Here is a 27,863-nt window from a genome sequence, read left to right as displayed (position 1 = left end):
CCCTCTATTGTCTCTGTACATACTTGCCTTTTCTTTACTATTCTCATTTCATTTCACAAGATCTCTTGGCAGGGGCGTAGCTTCTTCACTTGAATTAGTCAATGCTTGAAGTAGATCGAGATCCTCTAATAGAACAGTCACATTTCTACAAGTGCCATATTTTTATATTGTAAAGTCTGTAAGTAGCTAGTAATTTAAACTATACAATCCGATGCTAAGGCCACACCAAGTCAAACCTTAGTTTCTGGTCACCCGCCCGCATGGTAAACCTGAAACCCTAGTTTATGAGGACTATTATTAATATTACAGGTGCTTAAGTGCACGTGACCCAGCAAGACACTTATTTTTTACTGCAAAAGATCGATATACTCTAATAGAGCATTCAGGGATTCCAATAGAGCAGTCACACTACTCTTAACTCTAATATTAGGTATATATTAGGTATATATGCCACACTAATAAAATGTTTCTAACTATAGCTAGTTTTGTCCTTGATTATATAGCTGTTCAGATTATAACTGTTACTAATGCTTCTGTAACCAAAGTAATTTCAGTAGCATTAACTACTAGTCCATGCAGATGGGCCATAGCTTTAACTTTATAATTCAAATGTAGTCCTCTAATGACTAGTCTAGTAACTTCAAATTCCTTATCACTGAACACTACAGGGGTATGGAAAGCCGGCAACATTCGGTGAGCTTAAACTTAAACTTTTCCATAACTAAAATTAGATTGGCAAGTAGAAACCCTTATAGTTTAAACATTCCCAGATGATCACTAAAAAACAGTAGCCTGGAGCACTCAATGACTCAAAACTTTGACAGTTACTTTTCTCAAGGTTACTGAATAGAAGGCTGGAAACACATAGCTAGTGGGCTAAGACTTTACATTTGAATGAAGAATTTCTGATGTGAAAATAGAAGTTAAATTTCATTGTGTATCATGATCATTTGAACAACTTAGCTATAAGTCATAGTAATACTTTCCTGACATAGCTAATGAGACATTTATTTCACTTGGAAAGCATAAGTAGCTACATGAGCAAAACATTTCCTATAGTATATTCTAAATAAATAAATATATATATACTTAAATGCTATGCATCAGTGTATAGCTAGCCAGCCATGATCCATCAACAACTTTCCTAGTGCATTTTTTGCCGAAGCACAACTACTTATGTTGTTGGTTAAGTATAAAATCAACATGAATTTGCTAAATTGAGCAAATAATAATACCATACAGTATATTGTCACAGTAGAGTCTATAGTCCTGAAGTCCTGATCATCCGCCCGCCCGTATCCATTTGTAGGCTTGGGAGTGACCAGAAACTAAGGTATGACTTGGAGTGGCCTAAGCAGAAGTTGTAACTATGCTAAGTATTGATTGCTGTGTTACAGCTGTTTTGTGACTGCTCTAATAGAGTATCTTGATCGTTTCAATGCAGTACAAGATGAAAGGCAAAGTGTTGTTAAGGGTTTACTAGTTAAAATGGGTGTTAGTTGACTGCAGTTGCATGCCACTAACAGGGCTGTCCAGAGAAATTAAAGGGCCCAGGGAAAAGAGTTAAAGAGGGGCCCAGGGGCAAGGAAGGGTCTAGATCGTGACTGCTCTATTAGAGTATATCGATCTTTCTTTAAACAGGTATTCAAGTGGCCCCTTTCGGGCTGTGGTAGGGGGCAAAATACCCCAGTTACCCCCAATGTGGGCGGCCCTGGCCACTAAAATTACAGTTATATTTTAATATTCTGTCACTGTAATCTGGGGTTTCTGTCAAAACCATGGAAACTCACCTACTGTTATCAACAGTACATTGCTTATTCTAACAAAAAGTATTGAAATCCCATCCAAAAACAGCTTATAGCTGTAAAAAAAGTGCGCGTCCAAGTAAAGCAGAGTTAACTGCGACAAAAAGTAATGATATCATAATGCGGCCATGTGCGAGGTGTGCAAGTTGTAAAATTAATATTAACTAATCAGATAATACAATGTTATTGTTAAAGTGTTAATGAGAACTATGTGATGCTGCTAGTTTTTAAGTGTGGGAGCATCTTCATAAATGCCACATAAATTAATTCGCAATAAAGCAATGTGTATAATTATAGATTCTCTGATAGTAATAAATAGTTTGAGTTTGGCCGCGTTTCCTGTATACAGCAATGCTACGAACAAAGGAAAGGTGGCCAAACTCAAACTATTTATTACTATCAGAGAATCTATACACATTGCTTTATTGAGAATTAAATTTATGTGGCATTTATGAAGATGCTCACACACTTAAAAACTAGCAGCATCACATAGTTCTCATTAACACTTTAACAATAACATTGTATTATCTGATTAGCTAATATTAATTTTACAACTTGCACACCTCGCACATGGCCGCATTATGATATCATTACTTTTTGTCGCAGTTAACTCTGCTTTACTTGGACGCACACTTTTTTACAGCTATAAGCTGTTTTTGGATGGGATTACAATTACAAACAACTATTACAACTACATAAACTACAGCTAGCTACAGGGGAAAACTATTACTAGGGGAAAAGTGGATTGTCATCATCATCCGAGCCCTGAAGGACCCAGTACCTCAAGATCATCTTAGCATTGTTGGACCACAGTTGCACAGACAGTTGTTGTAGCAAGTTCTTTCTAGCAACTTTCCGAGGGACACCACTGCGAGGAGTGGTATGGTCAGCTATATTCTGTAAAGTTTTTAGAGCAAAAGGTGTCCGAACTCCAAATGTTTCCACAACTAAAGGAATGAAATCTGACCCCACCTTCTCCACAGCTGCCAAATGCTTCTTATCCTTGGCAATCTCTCCAGCAGCAGCAGCCACCCCAGCACGTGAAGCACAGGAGGAGATAAAAGCAGGCTGAGTGGTGCAGCGTATGGAGACATCAAAGTAAGCTGGACGACCATGCTGGAAGTCAGGATGAAAAACATCGCCAGGGCGCAACCCATCATCATAAGAAGCTCTCTGTTCCTTAAGAACCCCAGGGTGATCCTGTGAAAGGGCATTATAAATGATGTTTACCAGAGCATCATGTCGACGTATTCTCATTGAGCCTTGAGAGCAACCTAATAGATGGTCACCATAGTTATCGATGGTAGTGTAATGGGCTGGGGGCCCCGCTACAGCGCAAGTACTGGACCATGCGTTCCCTTCTCTACAATTCTTATTAACCTGTCTCAATACACATGTACATCTCCACACATGCCTACACAACACATGACATACACTATAGTGATATACACAGGTTCTCCAACTCTGTTACATCACTCCCTCCTTCACGAAGCTTGGTCCTCCAAGCTAAACTCATAAATTCCACATCTGTTAGACATGCATATACCTTCATTACACTGCTCAGCAATGCCTCTTCTAATGCTCTTGATAGCACTTCCACTACATTCATTCACCAACATTTTTACACATTTGTTATAACCCCAGCATCTCCAACGTAAATCTCCATCCAGTCCTTGCTCAATTGTTACTACAATCATCACAACACTTTACGTGTGTTTACCACTATCTCTGATTATGCAACAGTCAAAACCGACTAATCACTGAGTACTCACTAGCAGGAATCACAGACTCTACGCTTGGTGCACAGAATCTCTAAACGTCTTCTCTCTAAGACTTTAGTCCAACTGCCACCCTTTCACAGTCGTCTCCTACGGCCGCGCGAATGACGAGAATTGGTCCCCTACTAAGTCTAGTTACTCCTCTCAGACAGCTCCTGGTCCTCCTGCGATCCAACGAGAAACGCCTCTCTTCTACCGGCCTCCAGCTGCCTAGTTGTCACGACGAGTCTCGGTCCCACGTCCGGCCTCCTCACCAGGGGGAAATCTCGCTCCAGGACCCTCTCGTACGGTCTTTTGCACCCGGAGAGTTCTCTTGACTATTCTAGTCGTTCGTCTCACAAAGTTCACAATACCGGCGAACACGGAAGTCAGCCAACTGGACTCACAACTCCGAAGCTGTAACAATTCCACCTGTCCAGTTCGAATCTCGGTAGGACTTCCAATGTAACGGGCTGGGGGCCCCACTACAGCGCAAGGACTGGACCACGCGTTTCTTTACTACTCTACAATTCTTATTAACGCGTCTCAATACACATGTACATCTCCACGCATGCGTACACAACACATGACATGCACTATAGTGATACACAGGTTCTCCAACTCTGTTACAGTAGAAAGACAGGTACACAAAGGAGAGAGCGGAAAAAAAGAAACACCCAACCATATACGTAATCCAATAACAAATTCAGGCCCTGGGAGTTTTAAAGTATTCTACATACGTTACAAGCGGCTTGAAAAGATTACAAAACAACACAAAACTTACTTATATGTAACGCGCACGATAAAACTAAGCTTTTCATGATGATTAACGTGTGGACAAATCCCATAGCGATTTTCATCCTCATTGGAGCTCAGACGACGGAGCAATCCCAAGTTAAACACGAGTTGCCATTTTGTGCCAGGGTTCTATAGGGAAATATACGGAGAACTTTTTTATTAAAAAAAATCTCGGATACTGGAATGCCTACTATTTGGCATAGATGCGAATTTGTAGCGAATTGCCGAATTTGTAGCGAATTGCCGAATTTGTAGCGAATTGCCAAATTCGCCAAAGTTTTCCTCTATACGGTAGACCCTTTGCAGGTGAGCTGCTGCCATAGCAACATCCGTCGCTTTGGAGTAGACTACAACCCGCCGGTTTTGCAACCCTGAGCATAGATCGTATATTCTTCGAAGAATTCAATTCAATTCAATTATTAGCTTTATACATTGTTAAAACAGGGGAGTAACAGTAACTAGGGGAGTGAAATATTTTACTCTGAAAGGGGAGTTTGGATTACTAGGAGAGTAACAGTAACCCACTAAGGGTAAAGAGAACTCCAAGTAAGTGAAGGCACCAAACTGAAGAGTTCCCATTACCAGCTAGCTAGTAGCTAAGGTATATTATATTATATTTATATTTCATTGCTTTACAGATACACAGCAAAATTACAAGGATGGTAGGTACAATAATAAGACAGTATGATTGGAAAGGTGATCTGAAGGACAAATGACAATCAATTCCAGATGCCTATAAAACTAACTACTTATACTTAACTTAATTACCAAAAGCCTATGAAACTAGTTATTACAATAAATGATAGTTACAAGGGTTGGGGAGCTTAGCACAATTACAACAAGGACATGCGAAATGGAAAGTACATTTATTATTTGAATTAAAATTACTTTAAAAATGTTCCCATAAATAGCTCTCGTTAACTGTTGCTTAATTGTGTTAAAGGAGAGGGTAAGGTCAATTACTGGCAGAGAATTCCATAATCTGGGAAGTCTATAAAAATAAGAATTGGCACATATTGAATTACTTAAAATCTTGTGATGTAGTTTGATATTTGATGATCTGGTATTAGAATTATTGAAGGTTACATAATTGGAGATGTTAAAACTAGGAGTAGGATACTTTAATGAGGTGAACTCAGTGAGCCAGTATGGCTGAGGCCACATATGAATGAGCCACATGCAGGTTATAGCTGTCTCACTATGTTATTTTCTCCATTAACTAACCTGTTCAATTCTAGCCACTCAATGTAAAAAAGGAAAGTAAATATTTAGGCTTCCTTTTCAATGGCAGCCATTTACTCATGTTTTATTTTACAGGCTAACCAAGACATAGTGAAGGAAACAGAGAGTACGAAAACAGGACGAATTGTTACTCAAGAATATTTTGAAATACGTATGTATAATTATTAAATACCATTTCTATTACAAGCGCATTATTTAGAGTGAAGAGTATTACCATAGAAATGGCTTCTTTAACAACAGAGCCGTGTTGAGTAGTTAAAAGCGGTTTGCTTCTCTGAGGAATTGTAGTGCTTGAAAGGTGATACTAAACTGTTTGCTTGTTCGTGAATAATTACTGGACGTTCACTAGAGTCTATCTCGTTCATTGTTTCTTCAGTTATGCCGTTTGAGCTCATATCTGAGTCGTCTCGTGTGACACACCGGTTTATTAAACTGGCTCCAACAGAAGTCCCCACTGCTTGTGAGGGTTTAGGCGCCTTATTGTGATACGGCAGAAATAGTTCAAGACTCAGGGAAAGAGAATAAAATTCGGCGGACTCAGTCGTATCCGTGTTCTATACCATATGCGTATTTTGTACCGTACGCGTATGGTATGTACCATACGCGTATGGTACATACCATACGCGTACGGTACGATTTTCCGTACCATACGCGTACGGTATAGACATACGCGTATGGTACGTACCATATGCGTATTATGCCTTTTCTCAGTATCTTCTAGCCTTGCCATCACCTAGCTACAATGGGCTATCTTTACAAGCATTTCTAGCTGAGCAAACTTAGAACACAACACAATAATCTGTTTACTACTGAGCTGTAACTATAAATTTATTCATCAGCACACACATGCATTTTATCCTTGCCATGCCCATGCAATACCCACTATAGTCCTATACTAATGTACCTAAATCTTATGTACATGATCTCACTTTGTCTGCAGAACTTTACATAAATGGTACTGTGCATGTATGCTACTTTATACTGTAGCTATCAGAAGCATGCAGATGGTCTTATAATATACTCAATTATAAGTGTGACAATTTACAACAGAATTGGGTAAATAAGCAAGGAGAGCAATTACAACATGCATGGTAGCTAGTAAGTTCTAACTGAATTATACATAATTATACTGCTTGTGCAAAGCTAATAACTGGAAAAATGAACTTCGTAAGTGTCATCATGCAGTTGTGCAACATGGCTCCTCACTGTATTTGCATTTTTATATACTATATGTACACTCTTCTTCTTTTGAGGATCCAATTTCTTGTTTACATACTTTTCTTGTTTATACATACTGTAAATAGTATATTCATCACACTGGACCTACAGCACAAATTAATGTGGATGTTGTTAACTTTAAGGAGTATACATTCAGATAGGAGTAGCTAAACACATTGTCTTCCCATCCACAAGCATGACAGTAAGTAGCGAGTAGCTATACAACGCACTTAACAATAATAAAACAATGCTACTTAATATACATTCATTACTGAACTATACATTAGAACTCATAAACTCACCATAAAATCTCTGCCATGTTATGTTTTCCTACTTCATCTCAGCAGGCAATGCACATGCTTCATTCAATAGCAAAGATTCAGCAAACAGAACTACAATTAAAAAAAATTATTGCACAATTAATTACTATGCACATCAGTCTTAGAGTATAGCATGTCTACTATTGCTATAAGCTACAGCCATGCAGATTTACATTAATTTGCAAACTAAAAACATTACTTTCTCTACAGTTATATCTCTTTGCTACCTCCCTCAATGTTATTGTATCAGCATTCTCCAGGTCTTCCTCTGTTTGAGCAATCATTATACATTGTACTTCTCGAGCTCATCTGATTAAAATTGTCTGCTCAACTGTGACACACCTTTAGTGCCACCAGGCATAAATATCCATTTTTAAGTGGAAGCTAGTGTACTAACAAATTAAAGGTAAACAATAGATTATATGTAGCAACAATAGAATAAAATATTTAATGAAATAATATATATATATGCCTGAAAAAATTGACTCCATTTGCCAATGGATGCAAATTATTTAATATGGTTGCTATGTTGTAACCAATCAGAATGTAGTATATGGATAATTATATCAAAATCTTATGTTTATATTTAGCTACAATGCTACCTCTACTGGCTTAGCGTTTATATCACTATGCATTCCAGTTATATTCATTGAAAAATCGTGAATATCAATATGCTGACACAATTCTACAGCCTAAAAGAAATCAATGTCTTTTGTCCTAAATAATGCTTTAGAAGATCAAACTTCAAATTTCAGTTTCTGAGTAAGACAAGGAGCATACTGCTCTTGTTTTATGTTAAAGGGATAATTGCATGGGCACCTTTAAACCCAAACACATTTTTACAAAGTTCATATATACAAGTATAGAGAAACCCCTAGTAGAGTTTTGGGTAATATCGCTCTATATAGCTTTTAATTATTGTACTAATCTTTGACTATCTTCAGGAGTATTTGTAAACACATAAATATTATGTGTGGGTATTGTTCTAATTGTAGGGAAGTGTAGGCAGACCATTTATAGGCAAAACAGACTACTGTATATAATATTATTAATCAATAACTGAAAGTACACAATAACAACTAACTCTTACAACTACAGTACACAATATTAATGTTACAGGTATGCATAAATTACATTATATTACATCATGTCACATCATTACATTACATCATTAACTCTATTATAGATATGAAGGAGGAGTAGCATTTGTAATAATGGCCTAGTTTTTGAATTTTCATTGTATCAACAATGGATCATGAATCCAATAAGAAGCAATATATGTGTAGCAATTGCAGCCACAATGTACTGTGTGGAAGAAGAAACAAAAATTAAAATTTACCATACGTTGTCAGTGTGTGCAGTTGCTATGCAACAGCTAGATAATTTGTGACCGGATTTGCAAAAAGGTACCTTTTTCACAGACAAAATTTGACCCATGTATATTTTGAAATTCGGGGTTTTGTAAGTTTTTGAACATATACCTTATAATTGCCTGCATGCAATTATCCATGAGTGTACAGTAGCTATACTAGTATCTATCTGCATTTTGATACTATATAAGAGCAAGTTTATCAGTGTAAGGAGTCAAGTGTTACACCATTTTGTTTGCTGGTATGTAAAATGTGTGGAAAAGGTACCTTTTCACAAATCTGGTAATTTTAACTCAACTATTCTAAGGAACGTATACAGTATACCAGCTTGTGTACTTTCAAATCAATTACACTGTGGATAAATGAAGTCATTTATTGTAAAAATGCAAGATGGAAATCCATGACAAATAAGGCAGTAGACAGCAGGACGAGGCAATAAATCAATATGTACAAAAGTCAGAAGACATCAAGAAAATAATCCACAGGTGCTTATACATAAACCATCATAATTATATGGGTGATGGCTCTATTGCATGTATTTTGTGGAACTGTCAGATGCTTTGATGAAATGAAATGTTAAACAGACAACGAGATACATTGTTATAGCTAGATATACACCAATGACTACGTATAAATCAAGACATATTATATTTAATCCCCTTCCTTTGATTTATACTTTTCAGACTTATACTGTATGCAGCTAGGTGTTATCATGTTTTTCGTAAAGCTTCCAACCCAGATGATTGACCTTTATTAGTTTTGACAATGTAGAATTTCATCAGATCCTACCAGATCAGCAGGACTTAACACAATTCAAGACTGCATGGATCTGCCAACAGTGTGATGAATTCATGATTGTTTTTATCATATATTGTCCTAAATCAAGATGTCAGTTTCACCACTTGTATATATAGTCATGCGAGATATCATGTTATTCTTTTATTTTAAGGAATGCTTTATTTTAAATAGGTTTGCATCATGCAGTAAAGTAAATTATATCTTAATCGCAGTAAAGCTAAGTTGATCTTAGCTCTAGAGAATAGAATAGCTATAATCAGATCAACTTACCCTGCCATTCACTAGAATTGACACATATAAATTCAGCTTCTTTCCTTCCACTGCTATATGGAACAACTTGCAACCAGAGACTTTTGAAGCTTCATCTATATCACCGTGTTTAACAACCTTCTTATAAATGAACTGTAAAATTGTAATTAGTTGGCTGTAGCTATATATTTTGATTTTTATATTGCATTTATACTCGCTGTGCGAGGTCTTGCAATTATATAATAATAGTGATTACTCTATTAGAGTATCTCGATCTTCACTGAACAGAAAGACTAGTTCCTCCCCCCTCCCTCTTCCCCGAACAGAAATGAAAGCAGAGTGCCATCAGGCATAGTCAATAGGTACGGCAGTGCAAAAACCTTCTGCTTGATATTATACGCATACCAGGTTAGCTATACTCAGATGGTACGATTTTCCGTACCATACGCGTATGGTTGTACCGTACGCGTATACGCATATGGTATGTACCATACGCGTATGGTACAAAATAGGTGGGGACTATTCTACGGAACGGAACGGAACGGAACGGAACGGAACGGAATGATGGACTAAACCACGGAACGGAACGCTTTCTCAAACTGAAGCTTGCAACTTACCATTGCTGAAACTTCCCTTATAAGTTAGCAGTGGCATCTCCAGTGGGTGGTTAAACATAAGATTAAAAGAATTAACGGATCGATTGTGGGTTTTTGTTGGTTGTCATTAGTAACGAAGTATTATTGTGGGATGAGCTGTATCAGTGATGTTCATCCATACGGAAGGGAACTTTATGCGAGCTGTTTTTCTTATTTAGACTTTACAAAACAGTCTGGGCCGGTCTTTCAAGTCATAAGTCAGTGTATAAATAAAGCAAGCAGGAAGATACTGGTAACAGGAAAAAGCCAGCTGAATTAAAACTTGAAGAATTTTGTGCAGTGTGTGAGGAGCAAATATTTTGGCAGACCGCAAGGAGGGTATATTCTGCAAACATCACTGAAGTGTATGCATGGAGTTATTTATATATTAACAGCTGGTGCAGTGGACTAATGCCGTATTCAATACTGAGCTGATTTTATCTGTTGCACAATTCACGGATGTGTCTAACTGCTAGCCTTGAATCAGGCTAAATGTCAAAACTCCAAGATCAGCCAAATCTCTATTATAAGCCGCATGTGAAACCATGCCCGTAGCCACCAGGCAAACGTGATTTGGACCAGGATGTGTGTGTAATTTCAATGTATCTAGTCAGACCTGAAATGGAACACTTACATTAATTACATACCACCTAAGAATCCTAGGATTTCTTAAGTGTAACGTTTCACATGCTTCACTTCAAACAAAACAGGTTAAATTTGTTCGTCTATTTTCAAGTGATTCCCAGTCCAGCTGGTCCATGAAATTACAATGGGATCACATGTATTTGTTACAGTGCGGGCTGTCCTGTGTTGGATCTACTCTAGAGTTGAGATTTCAAGGTAGACTCACTGCCAATTTACTGACACTAGTACTGTTGTAGCATGTTTAAGTGGAGGACAAATGAAATAGTAATGCTAGATTATTTATATATACAAATTTTTCATAATGAAATTGATATCCCATTTTGATTTGTACTTCCACTTTGCAACATATTCAAGAGCAACAAGCTACCACACTTAATCTCCAACCACTGTCATTAATTAACCAAGATCTCACTAGTCTGTAATTCACCTTACTGTAGTGATTTTATTGATTCATCTGTATGCTTTCTTCATTTCCTTTGAAGTTGTACCAAGAGTTCATAATAAGGTGGGGAGTGTCTAACTTGAATGCATTCACCAAACACCCTGCTTAAAGTAACACCTCGGCCTTATTTCAGAACAAAGGCTTTACCTTCTTCAGCAACTCTAATCAACAGTTTTCTACCCCCCAGTAAAGGTGTTGATTTGATGAAAGGTGAACTTTACACAGGGTGTTTGTACAGGCCATACTGAGAGTTAGACACTCTCCCCCATACAAATCAGTATTACGAACTCTTGGTTGTACAGTATAGGTAAACAAAGATAAGTTTCTCTCCCATCTTATGCTAGGATTTCTATTGACAAGGAAAATTCAATTATTTGTATACAGGCTCAAAATTGAGAAAATATAAAGAAAGTGAATTAATATTATACAGTCAGTTTGCTTTTGGATATTTAATGTCTCCAACCACAACAAAAATTCGATGAATCCATGCATCTCATCACTGGTCGTCTGAACATTCTGAAAGTGATACCTCACTCAATCAACCATATATTCTGTTTATTAGACTGAATAAAGTCATGATCACCTAAACATGTTTTATAATTATCCTATTCCATTTTCCTGGAGGTTCCACTGATAAAATGCAATTTCAGCAATGATAGCAGCTAGCCAAGCTGCAAGTTGATTCAGAAAGCACTCCATTCTGTAAAATAGACCCCATCCAGAATTCAACTCAGTACTCAGGCTGAGATATCTGACAATAGTCCACTACTCTCTTACTGAATCATTGATGTTCACACAATATAGCCTCCTTGAGGTATCTGAATGTTTGCTCCTCACACACTGCACAAAGTTCCTTTAGATTCTACTTAGACTGAGTTGATTCAGCTTGTCACCATACTTGTTTCCTTTGTAGTGTAGCTATACACATACCGATTTATGCCGATTAGAAAGGCTGGGCCTCAGACTGTACATTCTAAAGTCAAGTAAGTAAAAATAACTCACATACTAGTAAAAAAAAGTCATGCATTAAGTTCCCTACTTGATATATCCGAAGATGAAATCACTGAGTCAGCTATTCCCACAATTAGTACTTCGTTACTAATGACAACCAACAAGAACCAACAAGAACCCACAATCGATCCTTAAATTCGTTTTATCTTTCTTGGGGTACGTTTGATTACCTGCTGGAAGTGCCACTGATAATTTGTACAGCAATGGTAAGCTGCAAGCTTCAATCTGAGAAAGCATTCCGTTCCGCAGTTTAGTCCATCATTCCGTTCCGTTCCGTTCCGTTCCGTTCCGTAGAATAGTCCCCACCTAAAAAATACGCATATGGTATAGAACATCCGCACTGTCTGGTACGTACAGTATTCAGCCCATTCAAGCTCACCGCTAGCTACTAGTAGTCAATGTGTAAGAAGTTGAAGACTTGAGGGAGGAGAGGAAAGCCACCTAGCTTAAGGCATGGCGTACATATCATGTCCGTCTGCCTTCAGTTGACGTTAGCAGCCGGACACAATGATATTGCCTGGTAAGGTCAGTAGCCTGTATCATTGTCTTTTTACATAATTACATGCAGATTCACTGGAATTAACTAGTAAGATGTATCGTCTGCAGTTAACAAGAATCTTTGATACAATGTACATTGTGTGTCTTCAACTTCATCAACTTTCCAAGTTATTCTTGACCTGTAAGGAGATAATGTTTATAGTTACGTAAGCACATGTTTACTTTTTTAGCATGGATGTCTCAATGTCACTGAGAACATAGAATTTTTTGCAACATCCAGTAAGTGTGTTAACATACAGTGACTGTGCATCAATTTGTAAACATATATTACAGGTGCCACAAGAAATCAGTGAACAAATAGACAAACAAAATGATGAACTCCAGGTAGCAAAAAAGTGCTGTTTTGCATGATAGCAACTGTTTGCCTTTTTTAGTTTACACTACCAATGCTGCTGGTCTGGAAGAATTGTTTTTACAACTTTGTTGGCAACTGTGTGTGGCGTACCTTCAGCCATAAAGGTAACAAGTATATGATCGTTGAATATTTCTTTACTATACTGCTATTTACAACAGCTGATAACATGTCATGTGGCAGGAAGTAACTCCAGTGAAGTGGCAGTGAAGCATCGTTTGCTGATGAAGCGTTGCTACTGGTCTCTTTTTTTCAGAGACTTTCCAATATTATAAAGCTGGATATTGTAAATATTTTGTTATAGTTTTGCTGTATGTCTTTAACATCATTTGAAATTTTATACGGAGTTATTTGCAGAATTTCATGGAGTAAAGGAAACACCTTGCATGCTTATCTAAACTCTCCTAGAGTAACTAGAACTCCCTACAATAGATTTTTCAAAGAGTTCCTGTTACTCCTTTGTGGGGTGTTAGTTACTCTCCACAAAAATATAGGGGTATTAAATCCTCCCTACACTGGGAACTCCCCTAGCGGAGTAACAGTTACTCCTTATTTTTAACAGTGTATAGTGCAATGTTACAGGTGTACATGGTTGTACAACAATAAAAGTGAGTTTGTATACAATTGCACTAAAGGTAATCTGGTAAGTACCAGATCCCATAACTTAAATTAAGTACTTATCATTACTTATACAATTACAATTAGCTGCTAAATGTATCAAAGTTAGGTGGCTTGGGATGTTTGGAGCAGATGCTACAAGGACATGTAAAATGGAAACTATGCTGGTTATCTGGATCGAAGTTTCTTATAAAATGCTGCCATAGGATTTTAGTTAGTTGAAATTTAATGGTAACAAAGGGTTGAGTTAGGAATATACGATCTATGCCCTGAGTCCCTGATAGCGTTGGTTTCTAAAACAGTACCAGGAAGTAGAGCTGCTTCTTCTCCATTCTACGGCAAAGCCGCAAAGGTTGACCACCCTACGCTGACGCTCTCTCCTACGCTATCCGGCAGGGTTGCAAAACTGCAAAGTGCTAATAATAAATAATAATAAATAATAAAAACGGGTTGTAATCCAAGATAGTGGATGTTGCTATGGCAGCAACTCACCTGCAAAGGGTTTGTTTGTGCTAGCTATATGATGAGTGCTGTTCTGGCTTTTTCACATAGCCAGCTAGCTAATTCTGTTCAGGCCCCGTTCAGCAGTTTACGAGAACGACCTTTCACGTGATTTTATGATGTCATAAGGTGCCACGCATCGGAGAGTTCCTTATAAATGACCTGCACGGCCATTCACCCGATTATCCTTAGCCATAGTTAGAGGTTAACAAGAGATCCCTGAGCCAGTGACCATCAAGATGTCAATACCTCAAGGTGCGTAGTTTATAAACTCTGTCACACGTATAGCTATGCACGGCTGATATCACCTACAGCTGACCTGGATGCAATCAAGGAGGCACGTACGAAGTCACTTGCTACGTACAAAGACCGGGACTATGATTCACTTCTCAAACTCCACACCGAGGATTGTACATTCACTCCTCCTGGGAGTGCACCGTTAAAAGGACGAGCTGGTGAGTAGTTATACTGAAAGGATCAGTCGTACGCGATATGCACACTAGGAACTAGGAAGGCAGCACAGCTGATTTGTCCTATTAAAAAAAGCTATTATGTCCTGTACGCTAAATTTTACCGACTGCAGCCATAGATTGTAGGGCTGTTGCAGCTAGTGGGGTGTTTTCTGATAGGTTATAACCAAATCACCCATGCAAATTGTCAGTTTTGTCACTGATGAGTGGCCAGAAGGTAATTTTTCATTATTCATGATATGAAGAAATAGCTACTGCAAATTCCCTAAAGCTTTGTTTGTGGCCATCTTGATCTAACTCTTGCGGCTAGTGAAGCTGGCATTGACATTTGTTCAGTTTGCTTGTTCAAAGCTCTTTTAGATAACAGGATTGGGTAGAGTTTGCCTCTCTGCCCACTGTTTAAGTGTATAGATTCTGTACAATATAAGATTGTCTTACTGCTGTGTTAGAGTAAAAAAGATTTCCTTCCATATTGTTTGCTCTTGACAGTAGCAATTCAAGTATACAAAGGTCACCATGTAGGGGTTAAATGGATAGTCACACCACATGACAGGATGTCATACAAATACTGCGATGTTGGTACAGCTGAGCTTATATGTGCATGGCTGCATGGGGAATGCAGATAGCTTGTGGCTCCTATAGCCGCAGGCTTAGACTGCATGTTTCTGGAGGATCAAATCTCTTGGTATTATTTCTGTACCCAACACTGAGAGGTTTTTACTGCATTCAAAGATTCTAGTTCTGGCTGTATGTATAGATCAAAATTAATCTCCACCTTTTCAAACACACTTTCTGTGACAACTTTAAAATAGGCTGTTAGTAGGACCAGGTGTCCTATAGACCTTCAGCACTTGTGCTGTAAAGAAATAAATCTTTGGATGCGATTATATTGTTGGGTGTTAATATTATCATTTACAATTGATTAACTTAAAGAAAATGTCATTGACAATCAGATATATACAATACTTTGGATAGCTATATCACTCAAATAATTAAGAACTTCACTCTTATTGGACACCTGCATGCTATTCTTCTCAACTTTATATGTACTAACATGCGCATAATGTTGCAGTGTCATAATATTATTTGTAATGATATATAATTATATATATATAGTAGTAATTGCATTCAAGCTGCTCCAGCTTTTGCATGTGGTCTCTAACCGAGCAGGTGATCTGAAATCGGATCACTGACAGAGAATTTAATCCCTTGTAGCTAGTTGCATGGACTGAGAAACAACTGGTTTGCCAGTTGGTATCGTATATCCCTTGTGTATGTGACAATACCCTATGCATGGGAAGTGAATAATTATACAGTATCTTCTACAAGCATATACCTATAACTATATGCAGTATAATACATATAATATATAATATTGTAGCAATATTGTTGTGTCAGCATGTAGGAGTGTTTGAGCAGACTTCACTTCTCTGTGCTCAATTAGTATCTTCCCTATATAGTATACATGAATAGTATTGTAAAAGGTCATCAAGTGGGGTCCTCCATATTACAACTATATTCATGCTGCATTGTGTAGCTAGTAGTAAATACCAGTAATGTTTTTGTCCCACACTGGGTCTGTTGTTTGTCCAGGTATAGGGAGCTGTTACCTTTTGGTACATGTGAAGTAACTTCAGGTAGAAACTGTTTCTGGTGATCATGCCATATGGCTAGTATAGCTTCACATACAAAATACTGTTCTTTGTTTGCTTTCCACAGTACCTTATAGAGATGGCAGTCCTTATAGAGATGGCAGTCAAGCAGTTGTAATTACTTTCTATAATGCTGTATCTTTCTCTCCATACAGAGTTTAGTGGAAGTCTTTAAGCATGAATGTCCGTTCCTGTTGCTATTTCCTTTTGGTGGTATATGGGATATAGCCATATGAAGTTTATAAGCAAATGTAAAAGATAATCTATTTCATTGATTCTTAACATTCTTCAGTATTCCTACAACTAGCACTAGAAAATGCACCAGCTCACACGTAGCTCAGAAAAAGTAGCTCTACTGCTACCAGTCCAGTAGTATGATGCAATGCAACAATCATTACCCATCTACAACTAGCTTTCAAATTTTAACAGTAATGATAGCAAAACCACTAAGAGTGCATGATGGTATGCATGGTTATTCAAAAAAAGAGACATGCGTGGGAACATTCATTTGGAATATTGTTAGTGTCTGACAACATTATCTTTAGCCAAAATTTTAAGAGACTATAAATTAATGTAGTGGAGTAGGTATTATATGCAATGAATGACTATAATTATACATAGTAATAAATTAAGTTTCTGTCCATTTTATAGCTGTGAAAGAAATAGCTGAGGGATTTGTAAAATCTGGAGTTGCAGAGCTTAAGCTGTCTAATGAAGAACTTCGTATGTTGGGTGAACGTCATATCTTTGACACTCATCAAACTCAACTGATGGACAAAGACAACAAAGTAATGGATACGATGAAGTAAGCAACATGTAATGTTAAATTATTTATGATCATTTATGAAACATTATAGATCTTATCTGTGTATCCATTTGTACTCTATTGCTATATATTTAAGTCTTCTCCAAGTGTGTTTGGTAACATAGACTGATAATATCATGTCATTCAACTGCAACTTTCTTCTCATATAGTTTCAGTTTGTGGTGCTTTTATACTCCAGTATTCACTGCTGTGCAATGTACTAAAAGTATTTAAAATAATTATTACTTTTATAGCACACAAGCCATGTTGTTATCCCATAAGTTCCTACCTCTAGTGTAAATAGCGTACAGTTCTTACCGTACAGCGCTATAAATAAATAAGAGAAATTCAGTATACATGAACTAGCTAAAACAACACTGTCAGCTTATACCATTCCGTCATCTTCTAATCCACAATTATTCAATATTAAAAATGTTCCTTATTGAGTAACACATTAGCGAGGTATAATATTTGCCCACCTCAACCCCAATCTGTTAGGGACAACATACACACATGACATATTACACATGATAGCTTTACTTTGGGAAATAAAGTAATTCATACCAGCACTAATAACTCAAGGGTCTCAAGCCTAAACTTGATAGCCCTGAAAAGCTAGATCCATGACAGTCAGCAGAAAGCTAAACCCATGGCCATTCTAGGGCATTCACAAGAAAATGCTTTAGGAAACAAACACAAGATGCACACATACAGTAGCTAAGTAGTGTGCAGCTGAAAATCAAAACACCATAATGATGCACATACAGTGATTGGAATTAACATCACAGCAACCATTTCCTGTCTGCCATGCACCTTTGATTTTACTTAAAGCCTGCACCTTACTTGCAGACTTTCTGTTTTTCCATGGGTCATATAATGCATAAATGCTATAATGATATTATGCACATATGTTTATATATTTAGTGCTGCCGTTATTTGGCGCAAGGATGATGATGGAGTATGGCGTATTATGTTTGAGATGGCCAACAGTCAGACTCCTCGTAAACCTCCCAGCAGCTAGAAAGAATCTGAAGAATGTGACTTAAGAAATAACTTTTGTTTGATGTATTGAAGAGTGTGACTGAGTAATAACTTTAGGTTTTTTTGTTGGATAAAATATTGCGTGTAATTGGTACTTTAATTGTTCTCATTAAATTACCATTAGCAATAGTCCAGGGTTGGGGCCATCATAATTGATATACATAGTTATACATCTTGCAGCTTGCAAATTTAAGACTAATTACATATTGCTTCAAATACAGTTGCTATACTGCTGTAATTATCCATGGAAAACAAAACGTGGTTGTATATAGGCTTGTGCCAAATATGCCAGCATAATTTCAAGTGTAATACATCAAGAGTTCATAATATATAAGGAAGAGAGAGTGTCGAACGCTCAATAGACCCCGTACAAACACACTGGGTAAAATATAACTCGTAAATTATCGTTAAACCCCGTTTTTTGTTATCACCTTACAGACTTGACAAAGGCTGTTGATAAGCGATGATAACGTTGAAGACCTTCTCTAGTGTATGGCTTTCGATAGTCGATACAGCATTCAGTGGAATTCCTTTTTACGATATGAGTGGTGAAGAAACTCTGACGCCTAGGCGGTTTGCTTCGGTCAGCAAGCGCTGTCGTTTGGCTGATAAGGAGGACCTAGTAAACAGTAACCAAGACAGCAACGCTGGGGTTAGTACGAGGGGTCCGCCACGACCTTAGAATCCTGTACGAGATTCCGAATCCCACGAAATTTCAGGCAAGATTCCGGATTCCAACCCAAGATTCCAGATTCCAAGAAATATTTAAATTACTGAAATCCAGTTACAACAAAGCTTGCAGCGAGGCTAGCAGTCAGCTAGAAAAGCTCAGCCATACTGTAGAAGGCAAGGTAGAACACGAAGATGATCTAGAAAGCTGCTTTACAGGGTTTTGACGCTTCTTGAACGAAAGTCGTAGCTAGTGCGATTGCTCTTGCATGTGTATACTATCTACTACTTGTGGTATTAGTCTAGTTAGCTATCTATTATCGGTAATTTCCTATAAATAACAACGCTATTATACGTCTTGCAATGAAAACTACCATGATAGGGATTTCAAATGGTAACACAGGTTATTTCACTCCTAGAACGTCCAGTGACAGTACAGACGCATGCATGCGCAACCGGGCCGCTCTACGACTTTCATTCAGAAGTGTTAAAAACCTTGTAGCTATACAATTTATCATGATTTTTGTACAATTAATTATAAGAACTTAAGTATAATCTACAATAACAAAACGTGTCACAATCTAATCATTAACATAGCTCAGAAGTATGATGTACGTGTACTAGCTAGATTTCTCCTCCTTGCTGCATTCAACACAGTACCACGATTTAATCTGATCATTGTATTCCACACAAGCAGCATGAAACCATTTGTTACATGTGTCACAACATACCATTTTGGAACCATCATCCGGCCGGCATTCGACATATGCAATGCACTTCACACACTTCTGTGCTTAAAATTCTGGATCTATACGCTTGCGACGCTGTGAGGAGGGAAATTCTTTTAGCTGGCCAGTCTCTAGAATTTGCAGTAAGTGTGGCCGTAATTCTTCTTTTTTAAACCGGGGTTTTAAACACAATGCTATTCAGCAGTTCGACTCTACACTCGTCCGGCGTGCTCTGTTGAATCCATAAAAGCTCTTAAACACCTATATAGACACAGTAAGTGAAATTAACAGCTCAAGGCAAGTTATAACAGGCCAACAAGCTTATAGCTGCATACCACAAGTTGCACGCTATTAAAATATCCGGAAGTATTCGGAAATTCACGGAACCAAAAGATTCCAGATTCCAGATTTTGTGCGAGATTCCGAGGGATTCCAAATGACTTGTACGGGATTCCAGCCCGTGACGGACCCCTCGGGTTAGTATCAGTGTAATCGAAGAAGAAATGTATGCTCTGTTCTAATCGCACAGCTCCGAGACACGTGCCGTGACTTTTCTGCCGCTCCACAGCACCACGAACAGTCAAATCCTGCGGTGTCGAGTTGTCAATCCCAGATACAGCCATTCGAGTGGCGGCCTTCGGTACCCAGCCAGCATCTACACGGATTTACTGGACCACAAGCTGAACAGATTTATTCAACAGAGGTAATGAATATTGATTTTAATACACAGCCATCGCATTTTTACTATTATTTTTTCTGCTCATGTACAGACTTTCAGCACTGTTCAACCAACATTTCTGCTTCCCCCAAGTATTGCAGAAACCCCACAGCAATGGCCATGGTCAATGCCTGTTATAACAAAATTTCCACAACTTTTACAGGATGGTACATCAAGTTGTCTGGGGTATGGACCATGTAGTCTGCAGCCTGACCCATCATCAGTTTCTACCCAACCTCCACATTTATCGAATGAAACTGAACTAGTAGCCAATCAATCCAGCTTAGAGGAGTCAATGCAGTTACCTGATGCTTCAGAGAATGAACCAACAGAATTGTTGTGTTTAGAGAGTGCTGTCACCAAGGGCCAGGCCACTTATCCAGAGTTGTTTTTCTTGAAGAAAGATTATAACAGAAAAGTTATATTGGAAGTGACACCCAAGAGAATGCACCATGTGTCTGGAAGTGGTCTTATATCAGTAGCCAGGATCACATTCAATCAAGTAGAGCCGTCTGGATTTACTTATGATTTACAAGTCCTCTTCTCATCAATAGAGACTGGAAGTGTTGCTAATTTGGACGAATTTATGTCAGTATGCAGCAAATTATCAACCGATGCTCAGTACAAATTCTGTCCTGGTTTAAATGAAAAGTTCTATTATGACACTTTTTTTGCTACTATTCGCTATCATATAAATAGTGTGAGGATATGGGAAAAGCCTTTCAACCAGATTGACTCGAAGAATTGTTCCATGTGGCATCAGCTTTCAAAGAATCAGAGTAAAGAAGAAAAGAAATCGCTAGAAGTGTTGTGTGGCAGCTGTAAGCGTCTCTGTACCAACTTGGAATATCGAAAGCGCCAAACAGATGTTAGCCCAGCCCGGAAAGTTGCCCGGCAACAGTCATCATCTCACTTCAAATTGAAATATCTATCTCCTCTAAGTACAGCTGTGAGGAAGAAGGCTGCTCAAAAAGAACGTTCAGCTGATAAGGCCAAATTAGCAAAGCATGAGGAGTTGGATGTACCACTAGATGATGACCAGTCTGATGAGCTTTGCGATGTAATAAAAAGGATTGAAGAGACATGTCCAAACGAATTGGACAAGATATTTCAAGAAGGAGATGACCGTGCAGTGGGTGATCTTGTTCGCAACTCTTGGGAAGCAGACAAACTAAATGGCAAAAAAAGTTTTTTTAAGGACCAACACAAGAATGGTAAGTTCGGTGATTTTTTTGTTGATTTTTGTTAGTGGATGAAAATTGTAGAAAATGGAAAGCGCTGTAATCGATGGAGTTTAGTTACAATTAGAGTAGGTAAGTAGTTGCTTGTCTCATGTGTATGTTATTAGCAAACCTTCTTATATGTAGCTCTAGCTGTATTTGTTCGCAGTCCTGCTGCCTATGAAGCTCTCAAGAGTTTCAATATTCTGCAGCTTCCATCAAGAGCAACTTTACAATCATACACAGGGGCATTTTTAGATGAAGCAGGAGCATACTGGGAGGCAATTGGAAAGCAAGTAGAGAAGTACAGAATATTCAAGGAAAGTTGTAAGGCTGAAGGGAAGTTGCTGCCAAAGTCTGATGGAGTAATAATCTTTGATGAAGTCAAGGTAGTATCTTCACTGATGTGGAACTCGCGAAACCACAAAATTATTGGCTTGGCTATGACAGAGGAAGATCAAGCATCGCTACATGATGTTTTTCAGTTATTCGACAAGGATCGTCGGATTAAGCAAACAAAATATATGCTCCAGTTTTTGTGGAGAGATGTTACATCTTCTTTTGATATTGTGGGGCCATATTTTTCCAGTGAAGATTCGATGAATGGGAAGTTCATTTGTTCATGTGTTTTGGAAACAATAAAGCTTTTCCATGTAAGTTGGTGACATATAATAATATTTGTACTGTATATATTAAATCTAGGTTCATGGGCTGCGGACAGGTCTCCTTATTTGTGATGGAGCTGCTCCAAATCTGTCAGCATTAAAAGCCACACATGGACATTATGGTATGTATGGCACCGGGGATGGTCCAGACACTTACATGATCAAGCCTTGGCTTGTCAACCCATATGATCCTTTGCGTAACGTCTACTGGCTAATATGCCCTAGCCACCAGGTATGTTTAGTAAAGTTGTGTGATGGTTTTATATTTCATATATTAGTTGAAGAATATGATCAACGCCCTGTTCTCGTCCCAAGATGGAGGAACAAAGCGTTTTACCGATGAAAATGGTACTAATTTCGGTTGGAAGACCATTTTAGACATGTACTCGCGAGAATGTTCCAGAAGAGATAATGGAAATGCCCGAATGGTACCCAGGTTACGTGAGGCTTACATACTTCGTGACTCATGGACAAAGCTCAATGTCATGCCTGCTAAGATTATGCAAGTAAGCACGAAGCAAAATTGTTTGGTTGTCATTCTCAAACCTCTAGCAAGAGAATGTTTTGTCAGAATTATACAGTTACACAATTCAAGACCCTCCACCTGCTGATGTTGAGAGTGTCAAAGCTACATTGCATTACTTGGAGGCCTGTCAGAAGTTGTTTGAAAAGGGGCTACTTAGTCATGAGAAAGTTTGTGATATCGACAGCAAGGTAGTGAAGTCGATTAAAGAAGGGTATTCATTCTTTGTGAACTGGTATACTAACCTCTCAAAGGACGGTAAGCTTTTGTATTCATGATATTTGCAACTATAGTGTTAGTCTAGCAGCACCCACCCTTTGCTAAAATCTGGTGACCATAGCATATGGTAGTTGAGTGACTGGATATTGTGTTTGCACGTCTCGTTAGACCCTTACTATTAGCAAAGGGGCACGCATTGCCATAGTGTGCTATTAACTACTAGAAACATTTCTGTTATGTATACAATTGGTTTCTGTTATATAGGTGAATTAAGTGCACAAGACAAAAGGTTTATTAGCTGGCAAAGTAAGCACATGATTTATCAAGTTTTGCTAGTGTCATGTTTTTAATCATGTATACAGCATTTGATCTTCTCAGGGTTTGTGTCTAGGTTCATAGGCTACACAACCTGGTTTTTGGAGGAATATCCAGATCACTTTGTCAGCCCTGTAAGATTGTCAGGAAGTGCTGTTGAAACTCTCTTCAGCCAATTTAAACACACATGTGGAGGTAAACTGAGTGCCACTAACTACTCTACAGCAAGAGCTGCACATCTTGTGAAGCATTGTGTAACCTTCCATGATGGATCAAAAGGGTACAGAGATGTTCCGTTGGAATTATCGGAGTGTATTCTGGAAAAAAAGAAGTACAAACGTAATGACAAATGATTCTTATTCATTCATTATTGTAATATTGCACTTCTAAATTTGTCACAATTCCCCAAATATTTCCCATGTAAAATTTCATAAAAATTTAACTATACAGTAAGAAATAACACAGACAAAACACCTCAGTACAAATCAGTTATTTTATTTTAGTTTTAAGGTTTACATGATGGCTTAACAACGAGTCTCGTAAGTTCTGTCCTGCCAAAGTACCGCTTCCTTTACTGGCAGCTTCTGTTTGTTTGAAACTATCTAGATATTCTTGAACTCTGATATGACACAATTTACGAGTCAGTTCTTTAAACACTCCATCTAAGCAAGATGAGCTAACATCTCTCAACTCTGACACTTTTGACAACACAGAATTTACAAATAGCAACCAAAGATTGGAATCTTTCTCAATAGATACAGCCAGTGTGGTTAACAATTTTGATCCTTCACGTCTAAACATTTCATCTGTACAGCTCTTAGTAGTGGCAGTGTCAACAGCTTTCAAAAATGGCATCAGCTCTTCACACGGAAAATACATGTATCCACAATCCCTGTATTTCAAGTAGCTTGGAATGTGAATTTTCTCCTCAATTTTGTGTATGCTTAATTTCTGCAGAACACTAATCTCTAGAGATACTCTTTCCTTTAGTGATAATCCACAAGACTTTATTTGTGAGTACCTGTTGTGCAACATGCTTGATAGGGATGCCCCTCCAAAGCGATAATAAACATCATCACTATCTTCGAAACATGTTGGTGTAGGTTCCTGGTGAACTTCAATGGCTGAATGACAAGTACGGAGGAGCTCATCATAAACACAGCTGCAAAACAAAATTAAAAAATTTTTTGCATCATCTTTTGTCAAAGAATATAACATCACTACACAGTGCCACTGGGAGCGGACTGACACAACATCAACTGCAATGGGGTCATCTGGGTGCAATCCGATCAGTGATAACTCACGATTGTAGTCTACGAGATAGTAACTGCAGTGCTGGTGCCATTGGAGTTGAAATTTTAAATATTTGTCTGCCAATGTTGAACAGTCACTGTACATTCTTACAAATTGCTTCTTTAATTGGTCTGCTAAACAGTGTAGTGAACTCAAGGGTACGGACGCACAAAACTGTTTGAGTTCTTCACTAGCGTTGAGTGGCAACTGATGTCCTACTGCTGTCATTGCAGAAAGCGTTCCACTACTGTAAGTTTTCACTTTCTCTGCGACGTTCGACTTTTCCGCTTTAGTCAAGGTTCTTCGCTGACGAACCTTACTATTATCTTGGTGATTTGCAGTCTCTTGAGCCGTTTCACCTCGCGCCATTTCACAACTGTCAACTCTGTCTTGTGCTCGGACTTCTTGTGTCTTGGCCGTCTTCGCGGATACTCTGGCTTGCTTTTTCTTCTTACTGGCCGTGGTGGTAGAAGGCACTTTCCTCTTCGTTTTTCTAGTTTTCACACTCCCTGTTACTTCGCTCATTGTCAATGGGAATGAGTATGGTCTCGTGATTCAATCAGTATCGATATCAAGTTTTGGCTTTAAGCGCACTCCTACTGCGCTACGATAGAATTGTCATTTGCCGATGCTCCAGTGAAGTGTATTCGACACGTCAGAGGTGTTAAACGTCTACTTTACCCAGTGTGTTTGGTGGAATCAATACCCGTTCGACACTCTCTCTTCCTTATATATATTATGAACTCTTGAATACATGTATTAAAGACAATAGCATAAGATTCATTGACAAGCATTATGCCAGCATACTAAGACTTTTCAAGATTTTTCTATTAAAATGTGCAATGCACACACCAAAAATGCAGCAAAACCTACTGCATTTCAAATGAAGAAAATGTGCAATATTGTTACCATTTCTTGAATTGCCTGATTATTCACACTTTGTAGAAATAAGATTGAGAAATGCAGTTCTAATAAAGCAGACCCACTTATCCGGATTCTCGGTTAACTGAACCACGAAATTGACTGCTCAATTAGAGTAGTGACTGTTCTATTAGGGTAGTTGATAGTACTGGTATTTAAAAAAAATTCTGTATGCTATTTTGAAGTTATTTGTACACAGCTTTGGAGATAAGGACTTTTCAGACTTATGGACCACCCCTGGTCCTAAGTAGGGCTGAAACGGACCAGGGCTGAAACGGATAGCAACTTTTACTATCCGGATATCCTGAACAAAACCTATCCGGATATCCTACGGATAGTGACATCATCACTTGCTATAGAAACATTTTATAGTTTATTGTAAACATCCTTGTTTTACTAGTACTAAAAGCAAACAAACATTAACATGATAGCAAAAGGTTTGTGGTAATGTTACAGTGTTACTTTGCACCGTCTGTAACAAGATTGGCAGCTGGAGAAAACATGAATACAAGATGTAGCAGTTGCTACAAGACCTTTTCCAGGTACAACTAGTCGTAAAGAACTCTTTATAAGGCAATAACTATTCTGTTACAACTTCTTCAGCAACATTCACAGCCTCGCTTCGTAATTTAGCGATGGGCGTGGTCGCGAGCAAGCTGATTAACTTACCAGGCTGCTGTTAACTTCACATAATCTAGCTTAGCTAACTCTCCATGATGAAAATTGATTCATCTAGTGATGAGAAAGTTGGACAGATAAATGGCTTTAAGTTATTACTATCCGCTTGGCTTCAAAGTACTATCCGGATAGTAAATTATTATCCGGATATCCGGATAATACGGATATCTGTTTCAGCCCTAGTCCTAAGGAGTTTGAATAACTGAGGTTCCTTCTCTCGATATTGTTTACATCTAATTTGGTACAATCCATACTAGTGTACATCTAATTATAATCTTAGTTATGTAATGTTAAATTGCATTAGTAGCAGCACAGAAATATAGCACACTTTAAGCTAATGTTTGTTTATTCATACATTATGCAGTCATCTGTGCATAGTTGCAGTAAATTGAATAATACTTTAATACACTAGTTGAAAGGCAACATCAACTCTTGATCTTCTTATTCAGAACTAGTGGCTTCATATTTTTAAAATCATGCTCATTGTGTGTGCATAAAGTTGACATGATGTCAGTGAATCAAAAAACAAATATACAAAACAATTAGTGATTGGTTTTTTTTGATCATCCAGTTATGCATAGCCACATTATTGGATGCTCAGTCATTATGGTTGATAAAACATTCAATTGTATTAAATCTACTACCACCAACAATTCATAATTAGGCCCCTATTCGGTGATTATTAGTTTCTCATCCAGCCTTTCTAATTATTATGATGCGGGCGGGAGGGTATTACCATTATGCCATTATTGTATAATATTAACACACTGATGTAGAGACCTTGTCCAAATTGTCTTTCTTTCTTACTACAAACATTTCCTTCACCAGCTGATTCTACTTTTCGTGATCGCCAACTGTTTTTCGACAGTCAACTGAAAGCCTGCTTTGATGAAGTCGATAGAGCACGATTGCAACTGGCACTGCAGCAATTTGCTAAGGAAAACAACAGTTCTCTTGGTGATATATAGTGAATCGTAGCGTTCATCAACAAAAAATAACGGTTTGGTATCACGTGTTCTTCTGAGCATGCGCAGAGTAATTAATGGCTTACCATGCGGTAGCTTATACTGCAGATTGCACGAATCTTTAAAAATTGCGTGACGCATGCGTGTGTGCGCACACAAGAATTAAAGTGTTTTGTTTCACGGAACAAGTTGCTTACGTTGGGCATCTTAGTCCCCGACATCAGCAACCTGTTCCGTGAAACAAAATGTTTTAAAATCTTGTGTGCGCACAGACGCATGCGTCACGCAATTTTTAAAGATTCGTGCAGTCAGCAGTACAGAAAATTGCGTTGTCTTTGCAACAACCGGCCATGCGCGGTTTGAGCATGCTCGTGTTTTGAATAACAAAACGCGCGCAATACCGGGTATGGTATCGAAGCCGTTCAATTCGCCGTCAGTTAAATCATTGCATAACCGGAATTATACACACTTTTACAGCAAGTATACCAGGATCATCACTAGTTAGCAAATACCGAAACCCTGTATTGCAGGAATTTTATTATTCAAAACACGCGCATGCTCAAACCGCACATGGCCGGTAGTTGCAAAGACAATGCAATTTCCTGTAAGAAGGATGCGGGCGGTGGATGAGAAACTAATAATCACCAAATAGGGACCTTATT

General features: G+C 38.1%; 3 protein-coding genes and 2 long non-coding RNA genes across 6 annotated transcripts; 4 read left to right on the top strand and 1 right to left on the bottom strand.

Annotated features, from left to right (window-relative positions):
- Positions 1-6,476: 6,476 nt before the first annotated feature.
- Positions 6,477-7,579, bottom strand: LOC136240914 (uncharacterized). The gene is made up of 3 exons (XR_010694023.1): positions 7,368-7,579; positions 7,123-7,212; positions 6,477-6,925 (listed from the first exon to the last, which is right to left on the bottom strand). It is a non-coding gene; the product is annotated as an uncharacterized lncRNA (long non-coding RNA).
- A 5,050-nt stretch (positions 7,580-12,629) lies between these two features.
- Positions 12,630-13,536, top strand: LOC136240912 (uncharacterized). The gene is made up of 6 exons (XR_010694021.1): positions 12,630-12,810; positions 12,859-12,969; positions 13,019-13,067; positions 13,122-13,172; positions 13,223-13,307; positions 13,362-13,536. It is a non-coding gene; the product is annotated as an uncharacterized lncRNA (long non-coding RNA).
- Positions 13,537-14,415: 879 nt separating this feature from the next.
- LOC136240907 (uncharacterized) lies at positions 14,416-18,410 on the top strand. Its single transcript, XM_066031973.1, has 4 exons — positions 14,416-14,574; positions 14,634-14,774; positions 17,093-17,246; positions 18,171-18,410. Exons 1-4 carry the CDS (start codon positions 14,559-14,561, stop codon positions 18,265-18,267), a joined length of 408 nt encoding a protein of 135 aa, XP_065888045.1. The 5' UTR covers positions 14,416-14,558; the 3' UTR covers positions 18,268-18,410.
- Positions 18,411-20,209: 1,799 nt separating this feature from the next.
- On the top strand, positions 20,210-21,137 carry LOC136239813 (uncharacterized). Its single transcript, XM_066030564.1, has 3 exons — positions 20,210-20,387; positions 20,455-21,100; positions 21,133-21,137. The coding sequence occupies exons 2-3, from the start codon at positions 20,530-20,532 to the stop codon at positions 21,135-21,137; spliced, it is 576 nt and encodes a 191-aa protein (XP_065886636.1). The 5' UTR covers positions 20,210-20,387; positions 20,455-20,529.
- A 1-nt stretch (position 21,138) lies between these two features.
- LOC136240894 (uncharacterized) lies at positions 21,139-23,790 on the top strand. 2 transcript variants are annotated; one of them, XM_066031960.1, is made up of 8 exons: positions 21,139-21,616; positions 21,668-21,715; positions 21,770-22,275; positions 22,325-22,519; positions 22,566-22,793; positions 22,840-23,068; positions 23,294-23,335; positions 23,392-23,790. In XM_066031960.1, exons 1-8 carry the CDS (start codon positions 21,154-21,156, stop codon positions 23,418-23,420), a joined length of 1,740 nt encoding a protein of 579 aa, XP_065888032.1. In that variant the 5' UTR covers positions 21,139-21,153; the 3' UTR covers positions 23,421-23,790. The 2 variants fall into 2 exon arrangements, with proteins under 2 accessions (XP_065888032.1, XP_065888031.1); XM_066031959.1 differs by having other exon boundaries at positions 23,294-23,790.
- Positions 23,791-27,863: the final 4,073 nt, after the last annotated feature.

This window comes from Dysidea avara, chromosome 12, assembly GCF_963678975.1.
Source record: "Dysidea avara chromosome 12, odDysAvar1.4, whole genome shotgun sequence".
NCBI classification, from domain to species: domain Eukaryota; kingdom Metazoa; phylum Porifera; class Demospongiae; order Dictyoceratida; family Dysideidae; genus Dysidea; species Dysidea avara.
The sequence above is the reverse complement of the archived record's forward strand: the minus strand, read 5'-3'. Positions and strand labels throughout refer to the sequence as shown.